Source organism: Lactuca saligna, chromosome 5 (assembly GCF_052625555.1).
Source record: "Lactuca saligna cultivar CGN05327 chromosome 5, ASM5262555v1, whole genome shotgun sequence".
NCBI classification, from domain to species: domain Eukaryota; kingdom Viridiplantae; phylum Streptophyta; class Magnoliopsida; order Asterales; family Asteraceae; genus Lactuca; species Lactuca saligna.
In genome coordinates this window covers 118272048-118285862 of record NC_136421.1, presented here as the reverse complement: position 1 = coordinate 118285862, position 13815 = coordinate 118272048, and the positions used below count along the sequence as shown (strand labels likewise).

At 35.2% G+C, this 13815-nt stretch overlaps 1 protein-coding gene across 1 annotated transcript; it reads right to left on the bottom strand.

The window, feature by feature from the left end:
• Positions 1 to 1004: 1004 nt before the first annotated feature.
• On the bottom strand, positions 1005 to 1745 carry LOC145045644 (uncharacterized). Its single transcript, XM_078993970.1, has one exon. It carries the CDS (start codon positions 1743 to 1745, stop codon positions 1005 to 1007), a length of 741 nt encoding a protein of 246 aa, XP_078850096.1.
• Positions 1746 to 13815: the final 12070 nt, after the last annotated feature.

Genomic DNA, 13815 nt, shown 5'->3' with positions numbered 1-13815 from the left:
TAAAACCCCACATGGCCTAGAAAACTTCATACCCCCTTGTGTCCCAGCACAATTCCTTCTTTTACCATAAAATAACACTTCTCCCAATTAAGGACAAGGTTGGTCTTCTCACATCTTGCTAGCATTAAATCCAAGTTGGACAAAAAATCTTCAAAGGAGGACTCGAAAACTGAGAAGTCATCCATGAAACCCTCCATAAATTTCTCGATCATGTCATGGAAGATGGCCATCATGCACCTTTGGAAAGTAGTTGGTGCATTGCATAACCGAAAGGGCATGCGTCTATATGCGAATGTTCCACTTGGACATGTAAAAGTGGTCTTCTCTTGATCTTGTGGGTCTATTGGGATGTGAAAATAACCTGAAAAACCATCAAGAAAACAGTAATAAAGATGCCCGGATAGCCTCTTGAGCATTTGGTCAATAAATGGTAACGGAAAATGGTCCTTGCATGTGGCATCATTTTGTTTTCGATAGTCGATGCAAACACGCCACCCGGTAACCGTTTTTGTTGGAATTAATTCGTTATTTTCATTTGCCACTACCGTTATTCCTCCTTTCTTTGGTACAACTTGAACCGGGCTCACCCATGGGCTATCAGAAATCGAATATATAATCTTGGCATCTAGTAATTTCACCACCTCCTTTTTCACAACTTCTTGAATGTTCGGGTTTAGTCTTCTTTGGTGTTGAGCTACAGGTTTAGCCCCCTCTTCTAAGTTAATTTTATGAGAACAATAGGCTGGAATAATTCCTTTGATGTCGGTAATCTTCCATGCTATAGCACCTTTCCTCTTCTTTAGTACATCCACAAGACTTCCTTTTTCATGTTTGGCCAAATCAGCAACTATAGTTACAGGTTTTTGTTGGCCTTCTTCAAGAAACTTGTACTCTAAGTGATCTGGTAGTGATTTTAGCTCAATTTTCATGTTCTACATGGTGAACACGTCGAGTCCAGTGAATGGACTCGTCGAATCCTGGGCAGAATTCACGATAACTCTGGGTTATTCAAATGGACTCGGCAAGTAGATTGGGGCTACTTGGCGAGTAGGCTGCTCAGCTTCTTCCAGCAGTCTCTCTATTTCCATTAGGTCTCTTTCAGCATCAAGTTCTTCATCAAAGGTTATGGTGGACTTGTTTGGTTCTTCATTATTCCATTCCTCCATTAATTCATCCAACATATCAATCGAAAGTGTCGTGTCATCACTATTCCTTGCATGCTTCATATCTTGATCAACCCCGAAAGTGATTGATTCATCTCCCACCCGTAGAGTAAGTTCTGAATCCCGCATGTCAACTATAGCGCTTGTGGTGTTAAGGAAAGGTCTTCCAAGGATGATCGAGACTTGAGGATCCACTTCCATGTCCAAAATTATAAAATCCGCGGGGAACACGAACTTATCAACCTTCACCAATAGATCTTCGCATATTCCTCTTGGGAATGTAACCGTTTTATTTTCTAAGTAGATTACCATTTGAATTGGCCATGGCTCCGGGAGATCTAATTTCTTGAAAAATGAATATGGCATGAGATTTACACTTTCTCCCGAATCAGCCAAAGCATGAATGGTGACCAAATTCCCAAATTGGCAAGGCAATGTTAAGCTTCCCGAGTCACCCTTGTTCTTCAGTAATTTTTTCAACATGGCAGCTAAGCAATTCTCATTAAGAACCACTTCCTTTACTTCTTCCATCTTCCTTCTATTGGTTAGAAGCTCCTTGAGGAATTTGGCATATTTCGGCATTTGTGCAACTGCTTCGATGAATGGTATATTAATTTGAAAAGCCTTTATGTGGTGTAGAAACTTCTAGTAGTCTTCTTCATTCTTTTCTTTCTTAGCTCGGGTTGGATATGGCAATGGAGGCTGATATGGCTTCGTAGGAGGCTGACTTTTCTGATCAGGCATCGGACTCGTTGAGTCCATATTCTGGACTCGGCGAGTAGAGTCTGAGTTCAACTGACTTTGATTTTGGCTCTGTTTTTCTGCATCCTAATTTTGTAACCTCTTAGGATCTTCATTCTGAATAGGGGCCAGAGGGGTAATTATCTACACACTTCTACTTGTCACGATATTTATATGTGCGCCACGTGGGTTGTTTTCGGTTTTACTAGGAATTTCTCCCGGTGATCTTTGATTAATTTGTTGAGCAAGTTGCCCCAGGTGCGTCTCAATGTTGTGGATAGATGCTTGTTGATTTCTAAGTATTTTTCTTGTCTCTTGTATTGCAGCATCATGGTCATTGTGTCTCTTTTCTAAAATACCTACAAATTTAGTAAGCATTTCCTCCAAACTTGGTTTTCTTTCTTGCGCCGGCTCCTCCTTTTGGTAAAAACCTCTCCCTTTTTGTTTATACTTCTCCTCTTTAGCCTTCTTTGTACTCATCATAAGGAAGCCACACTTTCGTGGTTTTTCGCCAATCATCATCATATTTGTCACCACTTAAGTAGCACACTTTCACCTTCTTATTCCCGTTCTCATCCAAGTCACAATCTCTAGTAAGATGAGGTCCATTGCAATTCTGACATCCCACCCGAATAGCATGTATTGTCTGATCCATTTTATCCATCCTCCGATCCATGGTTTTCAACATAGCCATAATTGCTGACAAATCTTCTGAAGCAACATAAGTGAATCCCCTCGCACATCATTCCTTGGATTGTGGTATTCTCTAGAATGCTTAGAGAATTCTTCAATTACTTGCTTTATCACTGGGGGTGCTTTCTTTGTGAGTGCACCTTGCGAGTCAAGTAATTTCCTTGTTGTTACATTCACTCCATCATAGAAAATGGAGACTTCTTGTTGACTATCAAGATCATGACGTGGGCAATTCCTTAATAAACTTGTGTACCTCTCCCAAACCTCATAAAGTGATTCTCCAGCTTGTTGTTCAAAGTTATCTATGGCTTTCTTTAACTTAGATATCTTGGAGGGTAGGCAAAATTGATCAATAAACTCTTCTTTCATCTTAGCCCATGTAGTGATGGATCCGAGGGGAAGTGACTTGAGCCAATCCTTTGCAACCCCCTTCAATGTAACCGGAAGCATGCGAAGTAGCTGAGTTTCGCGAGGCACATTTGGAACATTAAAATAATCAGCTACATCATTGACTTCATCCAAGTGTTTGTAAGCATCTTCGTGGTATTTTCCGTAGAAGGGGATCTCTTTGAGTTTACCAAGTATGTGAACCTTAAGCTCAAATGTGGCAATTGCGGGTTGCACAAGTCCCAGACTGATATCATCTCGTATCCTCTTCTTCCATTCGCCCATGGGGACTTCATCGATGTCTGCCATGGTGTTGTCCAAGTCTCCTTCTTGATCGCTTTCCTCTTCGTATTCGGTTTCGTAGTCATATTCAAATTCGGCTTCTTTTGGATTGTCTTCAATATCTTCTAGCTTACTTTCTTCGCTCTTTCTATTGCTGTTCTCTCCTGGTTTCTTGCTCTTCTTCTTCCCAAAAATCATCTTCAAGCTAGTCAAACGTGACTTCTTAGGTGTATTCAAGCTTTCAACGTCCTTGCCTTTGTTATTCCTCAACGCGGATTCTGGGTCTTCAAAAGGGGGAACCCGGGGAGTGTTGGATCCTCTGGTCATGTAAATCCTACAACAAAAATAAGAAAAACGTGCAAAAATAACAAAAAAAAATGAAACAGAACGAAAATAAAACTAAACTGCCAATCAGTAGTGGACTCGCCGAGTAGGGTTGACTGCACTCGGTGAGTTCACTGTGTAACACTCTAAAATAGATAAAATCAAATAAAAACGAACAAAAACTAATAATTAATAAAACTTAACCTAATTACTAAATTACTAAAAATAACTTTTTGAACCGTTCCCCTTCAACAGCGCCAAAAACTTGATGTGTGTAAAATGCACTGATTTTATTCCTACTCTAAAAATATAAATTTAGTACACAAAGGCAGTGAACCTGTCTTTTAGTGGTATAGTTGAATAAGTAGCGTGTCGAACTCACGGAACGGAAATTAAACTAATAACTAATTTTAACTAAACAAATAATAAAAGTAAAGGGTTTTCTCTAGTTTTACAAGACTAGAAACATAAACACACCACCTAACAGGTAATTAACTAATCAACTAAAAGCAAGTAAAAATTCACCAAATTTAATAAAAGGGTTTCTGTTTAGGTCCAACCAATTCACTCATATGGTTAATTTTATAATAAAGTAATAAATTAATTGTTATTAGTTACCAACTATAGTAATTATATTCGCATTCCCTATTACCAACCCTTAGAAAATCAATCAATTCAAGCAGTGATCAAGTGTTTAAACTAATTAATTCCCTAGTTCAACTATTTGGATTAAATAAGATTTGTAATTTATTAATCAAATTAGTAATTCAACTAACCTCTTGTTTGTTGGTTTCTAAAACAAGCTCACACATTAATTTACCCATTCTCTAATTAATCCTAGTTTCATATTCACTAATCCTAGGCATATAATAAAGTGTTCACATAAATCATATGAGGTTAACAATTAAGAGATGTTCAAGCAGCCTAATTGTCTTCCAATTAACAGAAAATAGTTATGGTTAATGCATAAGGGTCCTTAACAAACTTAACTTAATAAAATCACCAATAATCAATCAATCAAAGTATAAATCAAATCATAGGAGTAATTTGGTCTTTCCTAAACAGAAACTACAAAAAATTCAGCTTATGATTACAGTAAACAAGAAGCTAAAAACGAATTTAGTTGATCTAAACATCATTCACTTCTAAGAATAAGTGGAAAATTTAACCTAATTCTCCTTGAGTCTTCTAAAGATCAAAGATTAGGGTTCTTCAGGTCTCCAAGGGTTTCCTCATTTGCAAGTTATTCTCCAGAGCAGCCCAAAAACTCTTCAATTCAGAATTAGATCTTCTATTTATAATTATCTCAAAACAAGGGCAACTCGGTGAGTAGGTATCCAACTCACCGAGTTCCTTTGAGAAATACGTGTACGGAAAGGATTCTGGATACTTCGCGAACATTCATTGGAACTCGCCGAGTAGCTTCTGGACTTGTCGAGTAGCTCCAGGTTTGTTCTCCTTTCTTCATTCTCCAGCTTCTAATTGCTTCTCCTTCTTCCTTTTTGCTTCCAAGCATGTCTTCTGGACTGAAAATATAATTTAGACATTATTATGTACCTTTTGTCCATATTATGAAAATAATTAGTTAATAATTGATAAAAATATATACTAAACACATGGCTAAATATGCACATATCAATCGTCAATACAGAAACATAAGAATGAACAAAACTTACATTCATTTACACAAGTGATCTACATCTCTTCAATCTCTTGGTGCAGTGTAACTTTATATCGACACTTGTGATACAAATAAACTGAGTGGGTTATGTTGGGAAACCTAGTGAGTACATAGGGTTTTCAACCCACAATAATATAATGATTATGTTTCATTGTCAAACAATTAACCCATTTACCCATCCATATTATCTTCTTTATTCTTAAGTATCTCCTCTATGAATCGTCTATCCCTCATTTTTTATTCCTAAGGATTGTCCTAAGGAATAGGTTTGAAGTCCATCATTGCCAAGTTTTATATATTAGACACTAAGTCCATAGTTACTAGGGTTCATCCAACAGGCGCTAAGTCAATAGCTGCCAGGGTTTATCTCATTTATCGATATTATTATTTTCGCGAGTCCACCCGCAATACATGTCAATGGGTTTTTAGTGTACATCGGGAGAACACATTGTTCACAACACCTACAGGTTGCGATCCTGCTAGTGTTCCACTGGACTGTCTGTGGTTGTCATCTATACTCTGCTAGATGACAAGGTCATCGCTTGGTTCATCACTTCTTACCATATTTTACCATTCATATATCATCGCTCCTCATTCATCTCATCTTTCATAGCTCATCATTTATCTCATCTTTAATCTACCCATCTTTTACCCATCATAATTATAGGTATAAAATACATATATAGGTCAAGACACATAAAACATGTATATTTTTGTTCATCCAGCATAGATATCAAAAACACATATAATATGCACACATAGCACATAATTTATATTAAATACTTCATATCTATGTGTAATATGAAAGTAACTATGCACTCACTTGTTAAAGTGATGATTTCAAACTCGAATAACGCTTCGCTTCTTAACAATATAATATCCTTGGACGAAACCTAGTATTATTACCACTAGATTTTAGTCTAATATATACCGTGACTAATTATTAGTCTTAGCATTATTATTATTATATACGCGTTTAAAAAAGATTTTCCAACCCTTTTGTACAGACAGGGGCCAGACATAAAACACCAGAGGGCGGGAGCATTTTGGCATATAGCACTTCTGAAATCCAACAACCCTATGCGGCCCTTTAAACTAGATTCCCCGTATCGCGAGTAGTTCAAAAGATATTATAACGACACTTATATAAGTCATAATAATAGCCAAAATATTTATTATAAGTTCATAATAACAATACTAATTTTAAATATAATCTATATTTAAAATAGGGTAAGCATAACTTACTTACAAGGGGCTTTTTGCTAGGAGTCAGGCTCTAAAGGGGGAGAACTTCGTCGCTGAATCTTTCTAAGAAAGTTTCTTGCAGCGCTTCAGCGCTCACCTTTGATGGGTTTTGAGCACTACATCAATCTTATGGTGTACATGCAAACCCTAAAGCTTTGGATCTAGTTTGACTAATATACATGCAATATTCATCCAAAGCTCATAAACACTAGATCTATCATATAATAATCGAATTAACATATGAATAAGGGTTTAGAACTTACCTTGATTGTTATGTAGCAATAACAATCAATAACCTTCTTGAACTTGACTTCTGAAATCTTAGTGCCTCAAATGTTGCACCTGTAATGGAGTCACAGGCACCATAAGCAACAAGAAGAATAAGGAGAGAGGGAGGAGGCACCAAAAACATCCTAGGGTTTCTCTTAGAAGGTTGGACATGTTTTTGGAGGATTAAGGGATCCTTTTATACTTAGGCTTCTAGGGTTATCAACTAGGAAACCCTAATCCAGCTGCTTAGTCCTTAAGCAGCCCAAAGATCCTTCCAGAAGGCCCTTGGACGATTTCTATATGGACGCTCATATAGAATTTGTCCATGCTTCCTTTATGGATCCTAAGCCCAATCTTTGTAATTATCTTATAATTACAATATCGATCCATTTTATTTACTTAATCTCTTTTAGCCAAAAAATTAATTCTTGACTAATAATATTAATTAAACAATATGATTTCTCTTTTAGTATATTATTCACATATTATATTAATAAATCATAATTAATCCTCTTTCTCCTTCGTTTATCCTATCAGTTGCTATGGTGAAGGCAACTCAAAAGTACCATGCTCATAATTGGGTCAAGTACATATCAAAATAGTTATGGGCTCAGATGCCTAATCCAACAGTCTCCCACTTGGATAAGTCTAATAACTATTTTGCATGTACGACTTCAGAACCTGATCAATAATCGTAGCTTTCAAAAGTCGATGACAACTCTGATCTTATCAGTAACACGTCCCTTAGATAAGTGATCATATATTCCTCTATTTTAGATATCGTATAGACATGAGACATGTATTATAATCATTCTCTCAGTATATGTGTTGTTTCCCAATTTCCGATTTATAACGAATAACAACAGACTACAATTGAACACATCAACTTAGTCGCGGCTTGGCCAAGCGCTTAGGGTATCATCACTAAATCATTGAGGGGCCCACAGATATCGCTTTTATCCCACTTTGGGTAAAAGGGACGGATAAACTTCGATTCAAATGCTCGCTTGTACCTACTCATCAAATCACACACAACAATATGTTTTATAACACCAAGTTACTGGTGTGTTTACATATTGTCAATGTGCAATCGACTTGTAAATTACAACTCACACGTCTCTGTTTCAAGAATATAAGATATTATTGTCTCACTAATGACCGATGATAAAAATCCATGAAGTGATTCAGGTGAGCGTGGGTTTAATCCAATACTCAAATCTTATTTAGGAGTACTCATGAACACTGCATTAAACTTTTGCTATGTCTAAAATGCTTCAGATAATCTATAGTCAGATTCATGACAGTCTAGCTTCAATACCTACTTCCAAAGTATTTATCAAATATGGATGGTTTGAATAATCTTATTATTCGGGAAGTCAAAACATGAAAAGTGAAACATGAGAATAATACTAATACTATATGGCCCCAAAACGTTTGAGTATAAATAAAACACCTTTATTTAATCACCATATGGATTACTCATTATTCATTCTATAATGTTTCGGATAATCAACTTATAACTTGAATTAGAACAACAATTGTCCCATGCTCAAAGCATGCACACTATGTTTACCTATGGTCATTACTTTGTGAAATAGATCAATTGAAAACATTTCCAATGATGCTCATTTCACAATTCCTAATCCTTATCACTAGTGTAAGAATATCAAATTCTTGCCACTATCCAAATATGCTAGATTCTAACACTTTATGCAATGATCCTTTTATAATATCATAGAGCCAAAGTTACCAAGACTTTTCCAATGAAATTACAAATTTCTCTATTTATCACAAGACAATTCCATAGATACGGAGTCTCACATTCAAAGTACATTCCTTTTGAACATTCTTCTTGCATAAAAGTTTCTAATCTAGACATAGATTCTTAATGTCCAACTCCCAATATGGAAACATTTCCACATTTTCCATACGAAAACTCATTCTAAATAGAGTCTTATCTATTCATAATAATGTCAATATGTTCCATCCATTACTATACTTCCAACTGTCCACAAGCGACCAATCCTCAGCGAACCTTAGATCGTCCTTAACAGTTGTTTAATTATTTTAGTCAAATCCGGTTCCAGTCCTTTTTCCCTCTTAATTCCCTAGGAATTTGGAAAATTTAGAACAGTCGAATATTATAGCATATGTTATCGATCCTATATCCGAATTGTACAGGACACGATTCATAATAAAAAACATGATACTTTACCAATTTCTTGCGATAATATTGCCATATATAGAATGCCCCTATGTTAAACCTTTTCAACATAACATTCATATATGTCTTTTGACTAAATTCTACTAATATTTATCGATATAAGCTTTTAGATTTGAAATGAAGTATAATATTCTCTCCCTTAATTATAGCAAAACAACTTTTCAACCCATGCAACTTTGCAAAGTGAAACCTTTGTTTTCTATAATTAATATTGCTAACTTGTAACACTTAAAATAATAATCATGCTCCCACTAACATAATAATTATATACATACCAGCATAACATTTATGCTCCCACTAGCTTTGCACGTATTCAGAAAACAGTTCGACTTCTAGAAATCAATAATATATGACTTCCAAAGTTCATATTTCTAATACGATATGCTTCGATAAGCTTTTATCTAAGCTTCTCAAACTCATACACCTTTCCTTAGATAGTTCACATGTGTGTCTAAACTATTTCAGAACCTACAATAGTAAGTCCCGAATATTCAGACTTATTGCCATTTCTCACAATTCAAACTATGAAGAGGGATTCCGTAATCATAATCGAATTTGAGAATGCGAATATCACAATGTTTATCTCCTTAAAATCTCGCGTAGTGAAAGCGTTTCCTCACAATCATTTTCATGAAGCGGAGAGAAACCTTATCACTTAGAATTTATGGTGTATGTATTGCTATCCATGTGAATTTTCATAACCATAATTGTAAGACAATGGTTAAGACAAATCCAAACTCATATGGACTGAACTTATTCATTCTTAATTTCTTGCCATCAAGGGTCCCACCATTGCTTCCAAGTTATTTAGCAGCTCACATATACTAGTCAATGTACTTTCATTGAACAAGGTGCTAGCCTTTATGCAGTCTATTGAGAACTCGTAGAGCTCATATGCATAAGTAACTTTACTGGAATGGCACAAAAACAAGAATATGTCAACACGATAGGTTACAAAGCTCAAGTCGTGTGCTAGTGTCTAATTGGTTTACTCTTGATTAGTTCTAGAACCTTTTCAAGATCGTTTAAACTCCCACTGACCTCTTGACATATAAGATTCTCTTGTCAAGAAACATTTCTTGACAAACAAATATTCAGGAGTTAGTGAAGATTTTCATCAAGACAAACACTACACACAATTGGTCTTAGTTGGTCTTTTTCTTATCCAAGACATCACAACTTACCAATTTCAAACGTGCAAGAGTAAGACAAACATTTTTCTGCTTCACATTTGATGAGTGTGGTAAAAACTTCTTAAGATGAGTCACTCAAATCATAAGCTTGGAGTATGAATCTAAGACTTGATTTTAGAACAAAATATGATTCACCTTTTTATTTAACCATTTCAACAATTTCCTATTCCTCTTCTTAGCCACACTAGTGCACTAAGGTGTCCTTAGAGGATCAATTGTGATATGGTTTCATAATCAATAAGACGATCATAAAACATGATACTAAAGTACTCTCCCATCTTTTCAGATTTCATAAACTTTTATCTTTCTGCCTAATTGATTCTTCTTGTTCATTCTGCCATTCATTGAAACTTTTCAATGATTCAGAATTATACTTAATTTGTAAGCGTAACCACATTTAGTAGACTTTTATTAAATCATGACAAATAATCTTATTGTTACTTGTGGTGGACTTGACCTGTGCATAACATTGCGTACCATATATCCTTAGTCTTTCACTTCACTCACATACTTATGTGACCAAGGAATTAATCTTAATTTTTTAAGTACCAAGATTTCCATACATCACTTGACTCAAATAATATGATTCCAATCTTCTGTCCAATTGAAACTTGGGCTATGGGAATCTTTCCTTAGAAAATTTCGACACTACCATAAATAACATAGCTAAGAATCACATCCACTTAATATTGCTTATAATAGAAACACACAAGCAACAATTTTCATAAATGACATTGCAAGAAGATACAAATAAGACAAAACTCAAATTTTATTTTATTTATAAAAGGTGCATAAAACTTGTCCTTACAATGCAAATTCGAATGAAAACTAAGCTATTACATATTCCTAAGAAATCTATCATAACTCTAAGTGACAACTCAAATATCCGTCATCGAATCATGCGATCGAAATCCATTTCTTCACAATCAGACTCAGCTCACTTCTTCCTTTAAGCTTCCTTTTTTTTCTTCGATCCTACAAAGCATCAAAATATAATCTTATCACATCATGTATTTAGAATCTAAAATAGAAAACTTAATAGAATTAGATAGTGGATTTTACCTGAAGCAGAGTCGTACATCTTGACTCTCCCATCTAGAGTCGTACATCTTGACTCTCTCATCTCTTAGATCTATCAGGTAGCTAGGGCAGCTTCATAACCAATGCCCCCTATTTTGGTAGTAGAAACATACAGATTCTTCTAGAATGGTACACGGGACTATCTCAGACTCAGCCTTTCTCTTGCGTAGATAAAAAATTTCTAGACTTCCAATGTTGCTAATTGCCCATAGAAGGTTGGGATATTGATTTATCAGACAAATTTGCTCAACCAGTGTGTCAAATCATTGTTGATTCAGCAGCAATAAGCAAATAAGTTAAATCAATGAGGGTCATGTCATGGTCCATCACATAGTAAATCTAATGAACTCACTATATGATTCGGGAAGTGACTGAAGAACCAAGTCAATAGCCAACTTCCTTGAGACATCGACACCCAACATTCTCAATCTATCAATATGCAACTTCATATCCAAGACATGAGCACATACAGACTTTCCATCTTCGTGTTTGTTTACCAATAGGGCTTGAATGACCTTGAACTTTTCAAGTCTTCGAGCTCGTGGGTCAAGGAGAATTATTGGAGAAGGTGGAGGAAGTGAAGAATGATTTCCATTTCCACAATCCATCATGGAACATCATCTCCATGCGGAAAACTTTTTCCAACGGATTAAGGAAGATCATAGTTGATAGACTTTCACATCTACAAAACGGGAGAAATTCAAGTTAGCTAATAAAATCCTCAATACAGCACCCATATGAAATATTGAGGCTAGGATCCAACAAAATATTCTACAATATGGAAGAGGGATGCCGTAATCCAAATTGCAGAACACTTGAAGGTAGGTAAATGATGATTTACCAATTTCCACCATGAAAAACGAAAATTGAAAATTTGGTTTTAAAAGAATTAAATTGGTACTCTCAAAGATACATATCACCTAGTTAATGTGTCGGTTAACCATACATGCTTCATTGATATTTAATAGTCTACGAGCTACCCATTTCCATCATTCATTGGTCCCATATTAGTGTGCCGGTTGACCACACACGCTCCACTAACGACCAATAAGGTACACTGTGCAATTTCATTGATTAGCACCAAATCCACATTTTTCCTAAAGTAACTAAGATTTGGGAATGTTTAAAAGTGTTTCGTTACTTCGTATTTCATTATACTTATAATGGAAGGTTGTGTCCTATCCTACCCGTTCGGCTAATTACCCTCCACTAGTCAAGAGTGTGGTGGGTAAGAGTGGATACCGAGTCAATCGCCATGTTATAGGCAATTTCCTTTAACACCCCTTAGAGACCAGTTTTGTGAATGACGCCTACTAATGGTAAGATTGAATCTTTACTCATATATATAATATTAAACTTTTAATTTTATATAGTGTAAGGGTGTATTTTACACTTTGAAAGTACTAGGTGCTTTACTTTAATAAATTATACTTTTAGTTTAATTAAATACAAACCAAATCATTATGGATTTATTAGCTCTATTTTAATTATACACTTAATTAACTAAATAAAACCATATGGGCGTAATTTGAAGTTTTCAAAATACTAGGGTTTTAGAATTTAATATTTCAAAATTAAACTTTTAATCAAATTTTAAATTCCAAAACTTGAGGGTAAGTTTTGAAACTTTTTCTAACTTAGGGTTTAGAATTTAAATATTTCAAAATTAAACTTTTTACTCAAAAATTTTAAATTCCAAAACTTGAGGGTAAGTTTTGAAACTTTTCAAAACTATCTAGATCAAATTACAAACAATTCAATTAATCAAATAATTGGTGATTATCTAAATTTGACCTAATTCAATTTCTTGCAAGATAATTCAAATAAATCAATTTTATCATATAAGGCAAGGATAATCACGTCATATCAATAAAAATCAGATTTTATCAATCAAAAATGGTTTTCGTAATTATTCGAAGCAAAAATAGGTCAAAATCCCGAAAAATCTGCCATCTGATGCCTTGACTCATCGAGTCAATACTAGACTCGTCGAGTTCCCAGTGGACTCGACAAGTTCACATAAACTCGGCAAGTTCACATGGACTCGACGAGTTCAACTAGGAAACCCTAATCGAGTTGCTAAGTCCTTAAGCAGCCCAAAGATCCTTCCAGGAGGCCCTTAGACGACTTCTATATGGACTATCGTATAGAATTCATCCATGCTTCCTTTATGGATCCTAAGCCCAATCTTTGTAACTATCTTATTACAGTATCAGTCCCCTTTATTTAATTAATCTCTTTTAGCCACAAATCAATTCTTAATTAATTCTTGACTAATATTACTTAAGCAATATGATTTCTCTTTTAATATATTATTCACATAATATATTAATAAATCATAATTAATCATCTTTCTCCTTAGTTCATCCTATCAGTTGCTATGGTGAAGGCAACCCAAAATGACCATGCTCATAACCGGGTCAAGTACATACCAAAATAGTTATGGGCTTAGACACCTAATCCAACAATCTTACTATACTAAAACTATACAAAGAGAAGTCGGATCATGAGGGACCGAAATGCTCAGGGGAT

Excerpts from the sequence above, each read along its gene's own strand:
- LOC145045644 (XM_078993970.1), bottom strand. The coding sequence starts at position 1,745 with ATGCCGAAATATGCCAAATTCCTCAAGGAGCTTCTAACCAATAGAAGG.